This window comes from Manis pentadactyla, chromosome 3 (assembly GCF_030020395.1).
Source record: "Manis pentadactyla isolate mManPen7 chromosome 3, mManPen7.hap1, whole genome shotgun sequence".
In the NCBI taxonomy this organism is placed as follows: Eukaryota; Metazoa; Chordata; class Mammalia; order Pholidota; family Manidae; genus Manis; species Manis pentadactyla.
The window spans coordinates 77,602,190-77,621,679 of record NC_080021.1 but is presented as its reverse complement, the minus strand read 5'-3'; the positions used below and the strand labels follow the sequence as shown (position 1 = coordinate 77,621,679).

Sequence of the window (19,490 nt, the reverse complement as noted above, 5' to 3'; positions counted from 1 at the left end):
CACTTAGAGGGTGCTGCTAGTTTTCATGTAATGCCCTGGAGTATGAGACATGGGACAGAAATCATGTCTGATCCAGCCTAAGATGGTAGAAAGGGTCTAGCCTTGTAAATGCTTCATATTTTACCAGGTTTGCTTTTCTTTTATACTTGTTTATATTTTAACATCTGAGATTGAGAGTTTATATAATTAAGAATATCCATATGGATTTAGTTCTTAGTTAACTATACTTGAGTTTTCTGTATTTACTTCAGAGTAGATTCTTTACAGGAGTGGTATTGAATGTGCCTACCTTTTTAGGCTGATAAATGACCCTAATCTCATTTAATTATGCATAATTTAGCAAGTGGCTAAAGGAAGTAGACTTAATGTTCTTAAACTATCATTTTTTTAAACTGTAAAAGAAGTCACTCAACAACCAACACTTAACTCACTTTGCTCCCAAATAATGGTCATGTACTAATACTATTTGGTATTCTGACTCATAAACACTTAACTTTACTATAGTATTCCTCCTTGATTTTCCTTGGTCTTTTTATTCCAAGATGAAAAGTGTAATGAGGTTGATCAGGTGGGTCATGATTTGAGGTACAAATCACTACTGAGATGACACTTTTTGCCTTGTTTCTTGGGGTTTGCCTTGATAAAATTTACCATTTCTTTTTTGGAGATAACCATACATAATACACTCATGAAATGTTTCTTTTTATTACTAGGGTAGATTCCTATTCCTAAAAAATGAGGGTAGATTCCTCATTTTCCAGCATTTTTAAGGTATATCATAACAGTGGTAAATGACCAAAGTAATTTTCTTATTCTCTAGGGTATATTTGTTCAGCTCGTCCAGGCAAATTCTCCAGCCTCGTTGGTTGGTCTGAAATTCGGGGACCAGGTACTCCAGATCAATGGGGAAAATTGTGCCGGCTGGAGTTCTGATAAAGCACACAAGGTGCTCAAGCAGGCTTTTGGAGAGAAGATCACCATGACAATTCGTGACAGGTAAGCTGGCTGAACAGTTCAAATGAAAATGCAAAATCAGTTTTCCATTTTCTTGGCCATAGTATTTTGTTACAGAAAATGATCATATGTTACTGATTAGCCTTAGTCTTGCAATTTTGTGGTGTAGATTTTTCTTACATAGTTTGATTTTTTTAAATAGCATTCTGGTTTTGCACATATCTTATTTCAGAGTATACATAAATTGATGTTCTAACAAGTTACTTTTCTGTCTTAATCTGTTTCTGTAGAACATAGAAAATGTACATTGGAAAAGTAAGGAGCATGGTATCTCTGGCTTGCCTGTCCAATTTACTGTTTAGATATCCAGCCTAAGGTGTAGATGTTCAGTGCCAAAGTCCCTGCAGAACTCCTAAGTGTTCTGTGAGTTCTAAAAACCGAAACTGGCCTTTGGGTAGTTATGAAGCTGTAGTTGTCAAGGTGGGAGGATGGGACATTTTATTTAGCATTTAGTTTGCTTATAGCTAAAACAGCACATGTAATATGGACCATTATTTTCTTGTTCCAGCCCTCACATGACCAAAGGGTGGACCTATGTCACATTGTTAAAGATAGCTTTTGGGTTTTATTCTTCTCCATTAAACTTTTGTTTAATCTACCTTTGTGTTTCAAGTTTCTCACAGATGGTAGGTATTTAGCAAACATTTTGTTCGATGAACACCATTTTTGCTTTATATTTGAAGAAAATGTGAAAGTAACATGGACCAACAGGAAGATACGACTGTTCTGAATTTTAAAATGCAAACACAGGTTTAACATAAAAACCAAATAACATGTAAGAATTGTTCTAGAGAGGTGAGCAAGTGTAATTATCATGACAGCTTTTGAAAGTAGCCCAGTTGCCTTCCTTTTAAAATACAGCAAAAATATAAAGATGTTCAGTAAAGATGTGAGAAATACTAGAAAAGTTTTAAATAAAACCAGTATTTCCTAAGAGTAATTAAGATCCAAGAAAAACTGAGAACTAATAATAGATAAAAAATTTTTAACACTGATTTTTCAATATTTTATTAAACAAAATATTAAATTTTGGTGAATTCTAAAGGAAAAAGCATACTGATGAACTGCATGAAGCACTGTTCAATTAAGTCTTTGACACTTGAAGAAAATCTTGATTAGTAGGTTAGGTAAACCATAATGGATAATTTTTTTTTAAGGTAAACTTTTGTTCTAAGATGTTCTGTGAATGTACATTATCAGAGCCATACTAAGATGCTCATTAGAAACACTGAGGTTATTAGAGTATCCAGGAGTGTAGCAAGAAAGAAGTCCATTCAAATGCTTATCAAGGAATTAAACTTTTAATTGAACCCATTATGTTTATAGGCCCCTTGAACGGACAATTACCATGCATAAAGATAGTACTGGCCATGTTGGCTTTATCTTTAAAAATGGAAAAATAACATCCATAGTGAAAGATAGTTCTGCAGCCAGAAATGGTCTTCTTACAGAACATAACATCTGTGAAATCAATGGACAGAATGTCATTGGATTGAAGGTAAGGAACAGAACTTGTGTCTTGTTCTGCTAGTTTTATTTTAGCAGATGTCTTTTTTTGTCTGTCTCTTCAGGTGGTACTGTTTGCATATTGACCTCCAAAATACAGAAAGTGGAGAGACAGACGACATGGGATCTGGGGCTGTGGCTGTTCTGTTAGGTGTACCCTCAGGCCCATCAGAGGAACTTGTCAGGGCTATTACCTGGAATGGGAATTGCTGTTCTATGGCAAGGGGGCTAAACTAGATTTCTGCCTAGAATTCTGTGGAGATGTGAGCATTGAAGATTTTGATGACATTTTGAATGAATGATTGCCCAGGTTATTTCAATCCAGGAACTGTAGGAAATGAGAAGTAGTTTCTGTTCATGTGAATACTTCGTTTTTATTTATTTTTCTCTCTCCACAAATTCCTAAAAGGGTCTATCTTAAAGTTTGAAGGTTTTCATTAAGACCCGCTCATTTTATAAACTTTGGTTAAGAATACATAGTTAACCAAGGGGATATGGTAGTGTTGTTGCATATGGGAAAAATTATGAAATCTTAAGTAATGAAAAGATGGATTTTTGGCTAACATTAATCCAGTTTACTTGGCAGTTTTGTTACCACCTATAAAATTGTGATTCTAGAGAATTAAACTTGGTAGGGCAAGCTAAAAAAAATTGTAAATTTTAGAGATGTCAGCCAAACATACGAGGACTAGGATTTTAGAGATGTTGGCAAAACATGTTATTTCTTCACCAAGAATAATGTAGTTTTAAAGCTTCAGTGGAATTAATTTTCATTATGTGTTTGAACAGGACTCTCAAATTGCAGACATACTGTCAACATCTGGAACTGTAGTTACTATTACAATCATGCCTGCTTTTATCTTTGAACATATTATTAAACGGTAAGTAGACATTCTTCAACTTGATGCTTATGGTCATGTGACTTAATATAAGCACTGTGCTTGCTTTTAATTCTCAAACCTTTGGGTCTTTTACCTAAGGGATGACGTTGGTTCGGTGTTTATCTAGAAAGTCGTATTTAAATCAAAGAAATTGGTTGGTAAGCATGACCCCTCATACCTTCCCAAATAAGAAATAAAAATGGACCATACACTTCTAAATCTTGACATTTCCTAGCAGAAAAAGGGCATGTGAGCAGAGGCAAGTAGGCTTTCATGTCAGCTATCAGTTTTCTGTGAACTTGACTGCAGTTGCATTCTGCCTGTCTGTGCTCAGTACACATCTGCTCATGGGGGTTCATGAGGGAGGATGCTTTCAATGTGGGATACCAGGAGTAAGAGGTTTTCTTCTGCTGAGCATCTCAGAAGGCAGATAAGAGAGAGAGAGAGAGTGAGTGTGTGTGTGAGTGTGTCTACATATCTCCTCATGGCCTGATAAGAGTGTGTGTGTGCATGTGTGGCTATGTTATCTCCTCACGGCCTGATAAGAGAGAGAGTGTGTGTGTGTGTGTGTGTCTGGCGCTACTGTCTCCTCACAACCTGAGGCTTGGAACGCTGAAAAGGGAGAACCGCAAAGGTGAGGGTCCGTCATCCTGCCTAGAGCTTTTAAAATCCTGACTTCTACCTTGAATTTGGAAATAAGATTTAAAACATTCAAAAACCGTAACATCTGTAATGAAATTTTTGTTTCAGCTTCTGTTTAGAATGCAGCTAGTTATTCTTGGGCAGGGAAGGGAGTTTATTGTCAGGACAATTGTTCTGTAGTTTTCTTTTCTTAAAACCAGTGGCAGGTTCCATCCCCTCTCCCATTTCCCTCTCAATTCATAAGATACTTTCTTTCCTTTCTTTAATCATTAGCTTTAATAAACAATGACTTACTTGTATCTTATTTAACTTTTTTAGGCAAGTACAGATAGCCTTTCACACTGGGTATTTGCAAACAACTAGATTACTTGAGACCCTTAGTTCTGAACTCATTAAAAAGACCTTCCCCTTGCCTACCATCCTGGCTGATGCTAACAGTTGCACTGCTGAGTTGGGGTTTTCTTGCATTAACATAGTATCTTGGGAAAAGGAAACCCAAACCTCAGCATTTAATAAAGTGACTCTCTTGTAGGATGGCACCAAGCATTATGAAAAGCCTGATGGATCACACCATTCCTGAGGTTTAAAAAGTCAAGGCACAGTGGAAACATGGTTGAACTTCTCCAGTTACTTCTTTGGCAATTTACCTTTATATTATGCACATGAAGCTTTCTAGGAGCCAGAGAGCATATGCTGCATGAGGACCTTTCTGTCTTACATTATGGCTGGGAATCTTACTGTTTGATCTAATAAACTTGTTCAGACTTTAAGATAGTTGTAGCCTTATCCTGGTTTTATAGATGTGAAACTGTGAAAAGATTTGCTTTCATGGTTTTGTAGTTTCTTTACTGGGAGCCTGTTGCTTTTACAAGCCATTATGATTAGGATGACTGATAGGAGATTAGCTTTGTGTTAGACCAGTCACCTTTATCCTAGATACCAAGTAGGCTGTTCATATTACTTTAATTCTATGGTATATTTACATTTTTACTGCATTACTATAGTACATTTAGAATGATTCTTTTTGACTTTTTTTTTTTAGTTTTGTGTGTGTGTAAAACACCAATCAAGTAACACTGGTTTCATTCCATTTAAGCATTATACAGTGTATGTAGGTTGCAAGAGATTGTTATCATTAAAATCATTAAATTTTAACTACCTTTCTTAATATGCTTGAACTGTCGCCTTAACTATGTGAAGCATCTAGAATAAAAGCCAAAATACATTGCTGCCTTTCTAAAACCCAAAATGCAGTTCTGTATTAAACTGAAATGTACTACTAGCCCAGAACAATTTCATGGTACATACCAAGCTATAGTATAGCTGCTTTGTTGCATTTGATATTTTCTAGTCATTGTATAATGGAAACTTCTTCTAAAAGTTACCAGTATCACTTTCTGAGAAATGAATCACTATATATTTAATGTAAAAACTCCTAGACTAAATAGGATAAACTTTTGACTCCCTTTTTTCACTTGTAGGTCAAGTGGGGTAATAACCTCATTTGGCTTTTAACTCTTAACATTATGTAACCTACTAATTTGAGATGTTGTTAGAATGTTTTCCTGGTGATTTGTTCCATTTCTTGACTCCTCCCTGCAAACAAAATGGCAGTGACATTTTATCCTGATTTTTTTTTGTTGTATGCCTCTTCTATTTTAATTAAATATGTATAAATAAAGTTCAGTTTTAGTCTGTCTGTCTGTTATTGCATCATTTGGAAATTGTTAGTGGCTTCCACCAGTCTTGCACATGACCTTGTAAAGACGCATGGGGCACTCTGCGGGAGCCTGTGGGAGAGTCCAGGCCTACACAGAGCCTCTGTGCTTTCAGAGCAGGAGGGTTGGGGATAGTGCTTCTGTCCACAAGCCCCACATTGACAGGCCTGCCCACTCTGGCTCCCCAGCAACACCCTAGACCAAGTAATGTTTAAGGACACTTAAAGTTGACTTTTTGAAAATTCTATTACCATAGTCCTATTCAAGTTTTCCCCCTAAATCATACTGTCTGCAAGATACAGCAGTTGTTTTTAAAGAGTATAGAAAAATTTTTAGTCACATAATCACTGTAGTTCAGAAGTTGAATATGAAAGAAAATCAGTACTATTGCTTTTACAGCTTACCTTATTTGAAATACAGAAAAGCAAACCAATATTTCCCAGTTTGATCATCTACTCTGCTATCTAGACTTGGGTCTGAAGATAATTCTAAAAGTATGAGAGAATGACAATCACATCCCTAAGTATGGTTTTCTAGAAGAATCAATACTTGAATTTATAAAAGTTACTAGTCTTTGTAATAAAACAATAAGAAAAACTTTCATTACAGAAAAATATTTTTAATGTAGAAAAGATGAGCATTTAATAGCAATAATGAAACAAACTGTTCCTGTATACAGTAAATTGCTATAAGAACTGCTAATCCTTCCCCAGGTTCTTAGAATCTGGGACAGTAGGTTATAGAAAGCAACCACTCCATGAAAACACATACGCAAAAGCCCAATGGGCAGCAACTGTAAATAAGGAAGACAAAATAGAGTGACTCTGTAGTAGTAGAGAATACTGCATATTCTTGGAAAATTCTGAACTGTTCATTGCTTTCTGAAAGTCTCCCTAGTTGCTATCCGCTAGATACTTTCTTTGATACCCAAGACTGTCTTCTGTCATCATAGTAGGATGATCAGTCGGCCTTACAGATGCCATGTTTTCTAACACTGCCATTATCTTTATCTGCTTCAGAGGATGGCAACTAATGGCTTTCAATGAAGTCATGATTTAGAAAGTTTAAAACCAGAACTTGATCACGTGGTAAAACTTCTCATTACTATCATTGCACACTTACCACTTCATTTAAAAGTTTGGTTTAAAAATACATTAGGTAAAGTTCAATTTAATATTCAAGAGAGGAAAAGGCACTTAGTAACGTAATTTCCAGAACATGATTTGTCTGTCTTCCCCTCCTGTAATGATACTGTTACACTGTTCATTCATCCATATACATGTCACAGCACCTAAGAGAAAGAGACATTGTGGTTAGGTAGTAAGTTGACCAGGAGGCCCCCAGGATACAGTAGTAAGTATTGTGTTGTCTCATCCTATAATAAAATCTTTGTATAAATTACCTTTGTATACGTTAAAAAAATACCTGCTTGGAATTTGTGTGGAATAAGAAACCACTTACATGTAAAGCCGAAGCTAAGACAATGGGATTATGGGTACAGAACACAAAGCAAACATATATACATACAACCAAAGTCAGGAAAGAGATAAGAGGGAGAAGGTGGGAACTAGTGTGAGTTTGCTGATTTCCATTTCTATAGGAAGGAGTCCAAATGTTATTTAAAGCTCGTAAGTTGAAACAAAAAGGTATAGACTTAAACTTTAATGTTAAATGACCCTACAAAACTGGATGAGAGAGAATGAAACTGAGAAGTTGCTGCTCTATTGGAAATTCAATAGATAATATGTAACCATAGATACGATAAGAACTAAAACCCAGAAATCCTCCAAATGATCAGGAGGGAAATATGCAAATGTAAGCAAATACACTGAATCTGCAAGAGATACTACTGAGTGAAAAAAAACTAGCACTATTAAAAGAAAAAAATGGGAGAACTGTACAAACACCCCCTTCTCAAGAGGACACACGTCTTAAGACACAGACTGGAAAAAGAATTTCAAGGAAGAGAACTGGGAGACAGGAGTCAGTGGTAAGAGGAAGACTTAGTTTTCATTGTAATTCATTACTTTTATATTGTTTTTTTTAAGCTACAGGAGTGTACTTTTAAAATACAGTTTTTACTATAGTTTTTAATTCACATGGAAGTTAATACAACTTGCTTTTTAGAGTCCAATGTCTGTCAACATAAGTGTAAATCCTGAAGGACCTAAGGGAAGCAGTTCACGTGGCCAACCAGGGTGCTGGAGGGGGGCGTTTACAGCAGAGAGGGCACATGGGGTGTGTGCTGCTCCAGCAGGCCCTGTTTCCTGACAGGAGCTGGAGATCCGTGTTAGAGGAAGAAAGCTCAAGTCAACTGCATCACTGCTGACCTGTGTGGCCCTGGATTCTTGCTCTCATTTTTCCTCCCAGGAGGTCCCAAACAAGCAGTTCACCAGACTGACTTCCAGATAAAACAGAATTTCCATCCCAGATAAAGCACCTGCAAGAATGATTTGGAAGTAATCATTGCACCATTCATGAGGGAAGAGCTGTATTACACTGGCCAAAGCAACAACCAAGTGACATGATCGAACTTGTTTGTAAATGCTTTAAACAATTAGTAGCTCAAGAAAATATACCTCTGGGGCTCGTCTGAAGTTATAGAAGAGATGAGCATTCCTGTTTGCACATCTATGACATTTAGACAGCCATCTTCTCCTGTGCTGAGGACATGGCGACTGTCTGTAACATGAGGTGAAGCACGTAGAGGTTACAGCTTCAGCAGTGTTTGTTAGACTCTTCTGAGAGTTTATTTCTGAATCCAGTGCCATAATGTCACTTTCATTTCCTTTGAGCTACTTGTTAACCAATGACTCACATCTAGAAATGCTTCTAAGACACTGGGGCTGATGACCTGTTGGTGTGAGTTCATTTACATCTTATAAATTAATTTCTCTAATGAGTTGAGAAGTTAGTAATATGCAATACAGCTTTTCTACTAGGTACAAATGACACAAGTATTGCATTCTGCCATGAAGCAGCCTCCCTATAGGCAAAACCCCTTTGATCAGTGAAGTGTTTTCCTTTTTATGATCTGGTTATTTATTTAAAAATAATTCCAGTTTCCCTGGTATCATATATATTAAGAAAAGCACACTACCTGGGCTAAAAGCAGTATCACATACAGTCCCTGAATGGCATGGAATCTGGTGCAGTGTGGTGGCTGTAGTGAGGTCCCAAATATTCACTGTCCCTTCTTTGGTGCCTGAAGCCAACAGTGTGCTTGCAGCATTTAAGCTGATTGTATCTACCTGAGGAAGAAAACATGTAAGTATTCCATTCAGAGTTATGGTCACTAGCAATGTTTTCCTTGGCTGATTCAAATATGTGGATGACACAGATGAAACCACTGTACAGAGTACTGGTGAGGCTGATGAAGATGTATTTTAACATCAACTGCTCTTAGTTTCCTTAAAACTGAAATTCTTCACATGCTAGTGAATGAAGTATCTTTAGGGTAAATGTAATGCTGTTTTAAACTACCCTAAAACTGAGTCTCAGAATGGTAACTCCACTAATGATAAGTTGTACTGAGGTGCCAAGCTGCCTAAAGCACAGCTGATCCATAGTTATTTGAGGAATCTTGGGGATACAGAGGATCTCTCAAGATTATACTTGCATACCCATCTAGAATTATATACTAAACAAACATTTCTCAGCCTCGGTTAATCTGTCGACCATGCAAATTAAGCAGCTACGCACAACCTCAGTACTGTCAAAGGCAATGCTGTAAACAATGTAAGGTGTGGCGGTGTGACCCAGTGGAAATGGGTGAAAAGAACCATGTGCCAGCCTTGTTCTGCCCTGGGCCACCCCAGAATCCAGGGCAGTGATGGACGGGCATCCATCCTGAATGGATGGCCGCTTGCACCTTTCATGTCAGCAAACATGAAAGATAATGGGTCATATTATGTTGCCCCAAACAGAATGTACTCAAATATTTAATGTCCTCAGAAATCAGAATTTTTCTCATGGAAACAGCAAACTGAAGAAAAAAAGACAAAGGAGAAATGCAAAGAGTCAAAGAAAAGAACTGGGAGGTAGTTTATGATCTCCAATAAGCAAAACAAAACCAAGCAAAAGATAAGCACACAAGTAAAACCATCTCTGGCTTGTCAGCGCAGGTGCTGTGCAGTTCTGTTGCTGGTACTCACACTGACATCGTGTTCCAGGTCAGCCAGCATGTCAAACTGGTGTCTTTTGGTGCCTGTCATATTTGCAGGAACACCAGACCACACCTAACATGGAACATAATGCAGAAGGCGTTTGCCAACACAGTATAAAAGCATTTCACATTCAAGGAAAACAGTTGACTGACCAACTTCCATTTACCATTTCTGCTAACCAAATGAAGCTGTGTAATGCTCCCAGTTCCTCTCCCCTGCGCCCGTGCTTTTATTCCCTCCACCAGGTGCTTATTGCCAAGAGTCTACTGTTTGTACCTATGTCTGTCTCCACCCCGTGTGTTTGCTGTCATAGTTATGTGATTTAAGTATTGTGTGAACTAGGGAAATAGTGCTGAAGTGTTAGAGTGTCTATTAATGTTTTGAGAAAACCCAAAAAGCCAAGTCAACAAAAAAATTACTCAAATTAGGTGTAGGAAAGAAAGCTTACCTACCTACAAAAAGGGGGAAAAATCCTGAAAAGCTCTTGAAGGAGATCTATTGGTTTTAGGTTCTTGCTTTCTTTTTATATAACTGCAAACTGGAATCCAAAGATGATGAATACTGGTGCAGTTTATGCAAGAAACAAGTTATGCAGGATTCCAAAGAAAAGGCCCAGGATGGTCCCACAGCAATAGAATGATGAATGAATGTGCATGTGCTTGCTCAAACTTTAAAATAAATTATATTTTCATGATTCCCCATTTTAACTCAACATTTTCTGTTAACTGATCAATTGCTAGTTTGAACTATATTAGAGAAGAGGGGCTGTCTCTCTATAACTGCTGTCTAATGAATATGAGATCATTCAAGCCCCATGTAACAACACACAGTACAAAAATCATGAAAACTTCCTACACTATCAAGTGCATTCAGTATCCTTATATATCACTTAAAACAGTGAAAAACAGTAAACACATTAGCAATAGGTAGTTGAAAAGTTATATTTGTATTACCCAAACATTTTATTAGAAATTATATACAAACCTTCACTGTAGAGTCCCACGATGCAGAATACAGCCTATTGTCATGCCAACAGATCTTACTAACAGCATCGTCATGTCCCATTAATGTGTCTTGACGTCTTCCAAATGCTATGGAATAAAAATAGCTAACATAAAAGATAATGAGAACTATTAAAACAGCATTCTAGCTTAATTTTAAGACTTTTAAATACATATTCAGGAAACATTATATTATTTAATTATACACTTACTAAGGCCCAGTAGAATTACAAATTACTTGTTCTCATGTTATTAAACCACAACACTCAAAATTTCAATTTAAAACTAGAAATTTCCACTTCTGGCTCACCTGTGTGTTCATCTCAATTTAAAACTTAACAGAGAAATAGAGTCCAATTAAAGAAGTTTAATAGACTCAAATAATCATACTCAAAGCCAACAATGCTATCCTCATCTAATATTGGTTCCTTTTTGACAACAGCAGTGTCCCACCAATGGAAGAGTCTGTCCTTTCCTGCCTCACATCTACAAAGGTGGATATACTGCAAGTAGAATCACAAGGGAGCACAGATACATACATGTTATTATCCCAAGAAGAACTTACGACAGTGGCATCTCCTGGCAAAACTAAACAAGATGATAAAGCCTGAAATGCAAATGATTCAACATTAACAGTTTATAATAAGGAGCAAATGCCTAATGTGGAAAAACTAAGTTCCCCTCAAATTAATGCTCAAATTCTGTTTATGTTGGCCTTCCTCATATGTATGAAGTATTTTTCAACTGCCTGATTCCAGGTGCCTAGTTTCGTCCCCTGTGTAGGAAAGAAAGTCAAAGTGCATCAGCTGTAGCAGGATCTAGGCCGATGATTTTCAAGGGCTCTGGATGGCCTACCCAGCCCTGGGCTGGAGGAATTCCTACTAACACTGGGTAAATTGTAGTGGGACAGCAGGATGGGGATTATCCTGGAATGCAAATACCTCCCTGGATTACTGATTTCTGTGGGTAAGGGAAACTTCCAAAATTTTTTAGGGAACTGCAGAAACTTTTGGATGATTTACGTTAACAATAAAATGTGTATAAAATACAGCTACATGAATTTCTATCACAACACTGATTTAAAATTGAACTCACCATATTTGAAAATGATATACTTCTTTGTAGTGTTTTACATTGTTTAGAAAACATCTTCAACGTGGAATCTAGTTTAATAATGAGAAACCAAACATGAGATTCCTGATCCTCAGAAATGAAAAAGGACAGCACCCTCCCTGTCCCTGAGGCCAGCAGGCTTATCTACCTGTGGGAAGCTGGGTGGTAAGTGGGGCAGAGGATGTCAGGCCCCATGCATCCAACATTAGAGGTCTCAGAGCCTTTCATTTCAAAACCTAGTGCAGACATAGCACACTACTGACATTTCAGCATGACTGAAATGGGAGAGCCTAATAACTGACAAACTGAACGTTAAAGAGGAGTAAAAAGTGATTTTCACACTAAAGAAAACAAAAGGCCTTGGTAATATAAGTTGTTTTTCTTTTTAACAAATAGCCCAGTTATGGTATGATACCCTTCTACAGAATTAGCATTTATGGAAGAGAATGCCTAACTTCCTAAGAAATAATAAAGTAGGGATTAAAATGTCCAAGATTTTAATATCCTTGCCTAACAGGGGCTTTAAAAAGTATATCAGAGAATTCTCCTCGGGATTAAAGATGGCAGCGTGAGAGGTGAGACAGAGGCTTCCTCCTATAACCACATATAGTATGAAAATATAATTAATACAACTAACCCTGAGAGCAACAGGAAAGAGGACTGCGCCAGACTGCATTCACTTGGAGAAAAGAGCAGACCTCACAGAACAGGGTAATGTACCAAAGCTGTGGCTCGGCGGGACCCAAGCCCTTCCCCCACCCCAGCTCACCGGCGGGAGGAAGAGAAACTGAGCGGGGAGGGAGTGGAAGGCTTGTGACTGCTGAACACCTAACTCTGGAGATCTGCTCTGGGAGCACAAACCTACATTTCATGGTGCTTTCGTGATATTCATGGTTATTTAGCTGCTTCTGATTATGGGGTTGGAAAGCTAAGACAGGCAGAATTCCTGGAGAGACTGTGATTCCAGCCACTTGTGGAAAGCAGGGATCCATATCCGGCTGCTCTGGGACAAAAGCTTATACCTGTGTGCTCGGCCCACTGGTTCAGGCAGTGGAGATAGGCATAGTGGCTGGGAAGCAGAAAACAGCTCTTTCCTTCCCTCAGGCACCAATACCACTCCCCTGTGACCCCCAACATTGCTTCAGGGGATGAGCAGCTCCAGAGAGTAGAGCTTCTGGACACTAGAGGGCACCATATACAAATATGAAATGCCAAAGGAACCAGGTACAGAGTAAAATTATTAATACAACTCCCAAGAAAGATTTAAATGGCATGGACCTCATGACTCTTCCTGAAAGGGAGTTCAAAATAAAAATAATTAACATGCTAATGGAGGTATGGAAAGATATTCAAGAACTCAGGAATGAATTCTGGTCGGAGATCCAATTATTGAAGAGCATGATGGAGGGTATTAAAAGCAGATTGGATACAGTGGAAGAGACGATAAATGAAACAGAAACTAGAGAAGAGGAACACAAAGAAGCTCAGGCACAGAGAGAAAAAAAGGATCTCTAAAAATGAAAGAATACTGAGAATGCTGTGTGACCAATCCAAACGGAACAATATTCGCATTATAGAGATACAAGAAGAAGAAGAAGAGGGAGAAAGTGATAGAAAGTGTCTTTGAGGAGGTAACTGCTGAAAACTTTCCCAATCTGGGGAAGGAGATAGTCTCTCAGGCCACGGAGATCCACAGATCTTCCAACACAAGGTACCCAAGGAAGAAAACACCAAGACACATAGTAATTAAAATGGAAAAGATCAAGGATAAGGACAGACTATTAAAAGCAGCAAGAGAGAATTAAGATCACATACAAAGGAAAGCCCATCAGGCTAACATCAGACTTCTCAGCAGAAACCTTATAGGCCAGAAGAGAGTGCATGATGTATTTAAAGCAGTGAAGCAGAAGGGCCTGGAACCAAGATTACTTTATCTGGCAAGATTATCATTTAAATTTGAAGGAGGGATTTAACAATTTCCAGATAAGCAAAAGCTGAGAGAATTTACCTCCCACAAACCATTCTATACAGTCTATTTTGGAGGGACTGCTATAGATGGAAGTGTTCCTAAGGTTTAATATCTGTCACCAGAGGTAATAAAACAACAGTAAGGAAAGTAGAATACTAATTACTGAGCAAATGCAAAATTAAATTAACTATCCCCAAAGTCAGTCAAGGGATAGACAAAGAGTACAGAGTATGATACCTAATATATAAAGAATGGAGAAGGAACAAAAAGGAGAAAAAAAAAGAACCTTTAGGCGGGAGCCAAGGTGGCGGCGTGAGTAGAGCAGCGGAAATCTCCTCCCAAAACCACATATATCTATGAAAATATAACAAAGACAACACTTCCTAGAATAAAGACCAGAGGACACAGTACAACATCCAGACCACATCCACACCTGAGAGAACCCAGCGCCTCGCGAAGGGGGTAAGATACAAGCCCCGGTGCGGCGGGACCCGAGTGCCCCTCCCCCCAGCTCCCGGCGGGAGAAGAGCAGGCAGAGCAGGAGGGAGACGGAGCCCAGGACTGCTGAACACCCAGCCCCAGCCATCCGGGCCAGAGCGCAGACACAGTGGATGCGCGGAGGACCCTGGATACTAGGGAAACAGGGCAGCAAGAACAGTGAGTGGGTACCAGAGGCCTGGAGCCAGAGGACATAAGAAAAGCGAGTAGCCATTTTTTTTCTGTTTTGTTTTGGCGAGCGCTTTTTGGAAGTCTTAAAGGGATAGGGCCCCCAATACTAGGGAAACAGGGCAGCAAGACCGGTAAGCAGATGCCTGAGGCTGGCGCCGGAGAATAAAGAAAAATGAACGGCCATTTAAAAAAAAAATTTTTTTATTATTTTAAATTAAAATTTTTTTTTTCTTTTTTTTTTGTGGTCGCTGTTTCGTTTTGGCAGGTGCTTTTTGGAAGTCTTAAAGGGGCAGGGCGGGACACTTAATCCTGAGGTAGAGAATCCGGGGATCTCTGGGCACCCTAATCCCCTGGGCTGCAGGGAGCAGGGAGGCCCCTTACGGAGATAAATAGCCTCCAGGCGGCTCCCCCTCCAACGCGACTCCACCATTTTGGAGGAACAGCCCGAGCCAGGCCACGCCCACAGCAACAGCGGAGATTAACTCCATAGCAGCCGGGCAGGAAGCAGAAACCCTGTCTGCGCGCAGCTGCGCAGCACAAGCCACTAGAGGCCGCTGTTCTCCCAGGACAGGAGGGCCACAAACCAACAAGAAGGGAAGTTCTTCCAGCCGTCACTTGTCCCAGCTCTGCAAACTATTCCTATCACCATGAAAAGGCAAAACTACAGGCAGACAAAGATCACATCATAAACATGCTGACAGAGATGCAGAGAAATTCGCAAGAGATATGGGATGAAGTCCGGAGGGAGATCACAGATGCCAGAAAGGAGATTACAGAAATGAAACACACTCTGGAAGGGTTTATAAGCAGAATGGATAAGATGCAAGAGGCCATTGATGGAACTGAAACCAGAGAACAGGAACGCATAGAAGCTGACATAGAGAGAGACAAAAGGACCTCCAGGAATGAAACAATATTAAGAGAACTGTGTGACCAACACAAAAGAAACAATATCCGTATTATAGGGGTACCAGAAGAAGAAGAGAGAGGAAAAGGGATGGAAAGTATCTTGGAAGAAATAATTGCTGAAAACTTCCCCAAACTGGGGGAGGAAATAATCGAACAGACCACGGAAATACACAGAACCCCCAACAGAAAGGATCCAAGGAGGACAACACCAAGACACATAATAATAAAAATGGCAAAGATCAAGGACAAGGAAAGAGTTTTCAAGGCAGCTAGAGAGAAAAAGGTCACCTATAAAGGAAAACCCATCAGGCTAACATCAGACTTCTTGACAGAAACCCTACAGGTCAGAAGAGAATGGCATGATATGTTAAACGCAATGAAACAGAAGGGCCTTGAACCAAGGATACTGTATCCAGCACGACTATCATTCAAATATGATGGTGGGATTAAACAATTCCCAGACAAACAAAAGCTGAGGGAATTTGCTTCCCACAAACAACCTCTACAGGACATCTTACAGGGACTGCTCTAGTTGGGAGCACTCCTAGAAAGAGCACAAAACAAAACACCCAACATATGAAGAACCGAGGAGGAGGAATAAGAAGGGAGAGAAGAAAATAATCTCCAGACAGTGTATATAACAGCTCAATAAGCAAGTAAGATACTAAAGAGGCTAACCTTGAACCTTTGGTAACCATGAATTTAAAGCCTGCAATGGCAATAAGTACATATCTTTCAGTAGTCACCCTAAATGTTAATGGACTGAATGCACCAATCAAAAGACACAGAGTAACAGAATGGATAAAAAAGCAAGACCCATCTATATGCTGTTTACAAGAAACTCACCTCAAACCCAAAGACATGTACAGACTAAAAGTCAAGGGATGGAAAAACATATTTCAGGCAAACAGCAGCGAGAAGAAAGCAGGGGTTGCAGTACTAATATCAGACAAAATGGATTTCAAAACAAAGAAAGTAACAAGAGATAAAGAAGGACATTACATAATGATAAAGGGCTCAGTCAAACAAGAGGATATAACCATTCTAAATATATATGCACCCAACACAGGAGCACCAGCACATGTGAAACAAATACTAACAGAACTAAAGGGGGAAATAGACTGCAATGCATTCATTCTAGGAGACTTCAACACACCACTCACCCCAAAGGATAGATCCACCGGGCAGAAAATAAGTAAGAACACGGAAGCACTGAACAACACAGTAGAGCAGATGGACCTAATAGACATCTATAGAACTCTACATCCAAAAGCAGCGGGATATACATTCTTCTCAAGTGCACATGGAACATTCTCCAGAATAGACCACATACTAGGCCACAAAAAGAGCCTGAGTAAATTCCAAAAGATTGAAATCCTACCAACCAACTTTTCAGACCACAAAGGCATAAAACTAGAAATAAACTATACAAAGAAAGCAAAAAGGCTTACAAACACATGGAGGCTTAACAACACGCTCCTAAATAATCAATGGACCAATGACCAAATCAAAATGGAGATCCAGCAATATATGGAAACAAATGACAACAACAACACTAAGCCCCAACTTCTGTGGGACACAGCAAAAGCAGTTTTAAGAGGAAAGTATATAGCAATTCAAGCATATTTTAAAAAGGAAGAACAATCCCAAATGAATGGTCTGTCACAATTATCGAAATTGGAAAAAGAAGAACAAACGAGGCCTAAGGTCAGCAGAAGGAGGGACATAATAACGATCAGAGAAGAAATAAATAAAATTGAGAAGAACAAAACAATAGGAAAAAACAATGAAACCAAGAGCTGATTCTTCGAGAAAATAAACAAAATAGATAAGCCCCTAGCCAGACTTATTAAGAGGAAAAGAGAGTCAACACAAATCAACAGTATCAGAAACGAGAAACGAAAAATCACGATGGACCCCACAGAAATACAAAGAATTATTAGAGAATACTATGAAAACCTATATGCTAACAAGCTGAGAAACCTAGGAGAAATGGACAACTACCTAGAAAAATACAACTTTCCAAGACTGACCCAGAAAGAAACAGAAAATCTAAACAGACCAATTACCAGCAACGAAATTGAAGCGGTAATCAAAAAACTACCAAAGCACGAAACCCCCGGGCCAGATGGATTTACCTCGGAATTTTATCAGACATACAGGGAGACATAATACACATTCTCCTTAAAGTTTTCCAAAAAATAGAGGAGGAGGGGATACTCCCAAACTCATTCTATGAAGCTAACATCACCCTAATACTAAACCAGGCAAAGACCCCACCAAAAAAGAAAACTACAGACCAATATCCCTGATGAACGTAGATGCAAAAATACTCAACAAAATATTAGCAAACCGAATTCAAAAATACATCAAAAGGATCGTACACCATGACCAAGTGGGATTCATCCCAGGTATGCAAGGATGGTACAACATTCGAAAGTCCATCAACATCATCCACCACATCAACAAAAAGAAAGACAAAAACCACATGATCATCTCCAGAGATGCTGAAAAAGCATTTGACAAAGTTCAACATCCATTCATGATAAAAACTCTCAGCAAAATGGGAATAGAGGGCAAGTACCTCAACATAATAAAGGCCATCTATGAAAAACCCACAGCCAACATTATATTGAACAGCGAGAAGCTGAAAGCATTTCCTCTGAGATCGGGAACTAGACAGGGATGCCCACTCTCCCCACTGTTGTTTAACATAGTACTGGAGGTCCAAGCCACGGCAATCAGACAAAACAAAAAAATACAAGGAATCCAGATTGGTAAAGAAGAAGTTAAACTGTCACTATTTGCAGATGACATGATACTGTACATAAAAATCCTTAAAGACTCCACCCCAAAACTACTACAACTGATATCGGCATACAGCAAAGTTGCAGGATACAAAATCAACACACAGAAATCTGTGGCTTTCCTATACACCAACAATGAACCAACAGAAAGAGAAATCAGGAAAACAACTCCATTCACAATTGCATCAAAAAAAATAAAATACCTAGGAATAAACCTAACCAAAGAAGTAAAAGACTTATACTCTGAAAACTACAAGTCACTCTTAAGAGAAATTAAAGGGGACACTAACAGATGGAAACTCATCCCATGCTTGTGGCTAGGAAGAATTAATATTGTCAAAATGGCCATCCTGCCCAAAGCAATATACATATTTGATGCAATCCCTATGAAACTACCAGCAACATTCTTCAATGAACTGGAACAAATAATTCAAAAATTCGTATGGAACCACCAAAGACCCCGAATAGCCAAAGCAATCCTGAGAAAGAAGAATAAAGTAGGGGGGATCTCACTCCCCAACTTCAAGCTCTATTATAAAGCCATAGTAATCAAGACAATTTGGTACTGGCACAAGAACAGAGTCACAGACCAATGGAACAGACTAGAGAATCCAGACATTAACCCAAACATATATGGTCAATTAATATTTGATAAAGGAGCCATGGACATACAATGGCGAAATGACAGTCTCTTCAATAGATGGTGCTGGCAAAACTGGACAGCTACATGTAGGAGAATGAAACTGGACCATTGTCTAACCCCATATACAAAAGTAAACTCAAAATGGATCAAAGACCTGAATGTAAGTCACGAAACCATTAAACTCTTGGAAGAAAACATAGGCAAAAACCTCTTAGACATAAACATGAGTGACCTCTTCTTGAACATATCTCCCTGGGCAAGGAAAACAACAGCAAAAAGGAACAAGTGGGACTATATTAAGCTGAAAAGCTTCTGTACAGCAAAAGACACCATCAATAGAACAAAAAAGAACCCTACAGTATGGGAGAATATATTTGAAAATGACACATCTGATAAAGGCTTGACGTCCAGAATATATAAAGAGCTCACACGCCTCAACAAACAAAAAACAA

The 19,490-nt window shown here is 38.7% G+C and overlaps 2 protein-coding genes across 8 annotated transcripts in view; one reads left to right on the top strand and one right to left on the bottom strand.

Moving 5' to 3' along the window:
• The window catches only part of SDCBP (syndecan binding protein), a 61,517-nt gene that overhangs the window by 22,513 nt on the left and 19,514 nt on the right, over positions 1-19,490 (top strand). For 3 of the 5 annotated variants that reach the window (XM_057498043.1, XM_036907561.2, XM_036907560.2), the window contains exons 6-8: positions 821-996; positions 2,341-2,512; positions 3,310-3,401. In XM_057498043.1, coding sequence (XP_057354026.1) covers positions 821-996; positions 2,341-2,512; positions 3,310-3,401 — 440 coding nt within the window. Of the gene's footprint in view, positions 1-820; positions 997-2,340; positions 2,513-3,309; positions 3,402-4,575; positions 5,743-19,490 lie in introns of those variants that run through there. The other 2 variants (XM_036907563.2, XM_036907562.2) reach the window with 1 other exon arrangement.
• Positions 6,357-19,490, bottom strand: part of NSMAF (neutral sphingomyelinase activation associated factor) — a 72,455-nt gene continuing 59,321 nt past the window's right edge. For 2 of the 3 annotated variants that reach the window (XM_036907557.2, XM_036907558.2), the window contains 8 exons: positions 12,024-12,091; positions 11,468-11,535; positions 10,912-11,035; positions 9,916-9,999; positions 8,862-9,012; positions 8,341-8,443; positions 8,092-8,201; positions 6,357-7,052 (listed from right to left, as the gene is read on the bottom strand). In XM_036907557.2, the coding sequence (XP_036763452.2) occupies positions 6,958-7,052; positions 8,092-8,201; positions 8,341-8,443; positions 8,862-9,012; positions 9,916-9,999; positions 10,912-11,035; positions 11,468-11,535; positions 12,024-12,091 (803 nt within the window). In that variant the 3' untranslated portion in view covers positions 6,357-6,957. Of the gene's footprint in view, positions 7,053-8,091; positions 8,202-8,340; positions 8,444-8,861; positions 9,013-9,915; positions 10,000-10,911; positions 11,036-11,467; positions 11,536-12,023; positions 12,092-19,490 lie in introns of those variants that run through there. The other variant, XM_036907559.2, reaches the window with a different exon arrangement.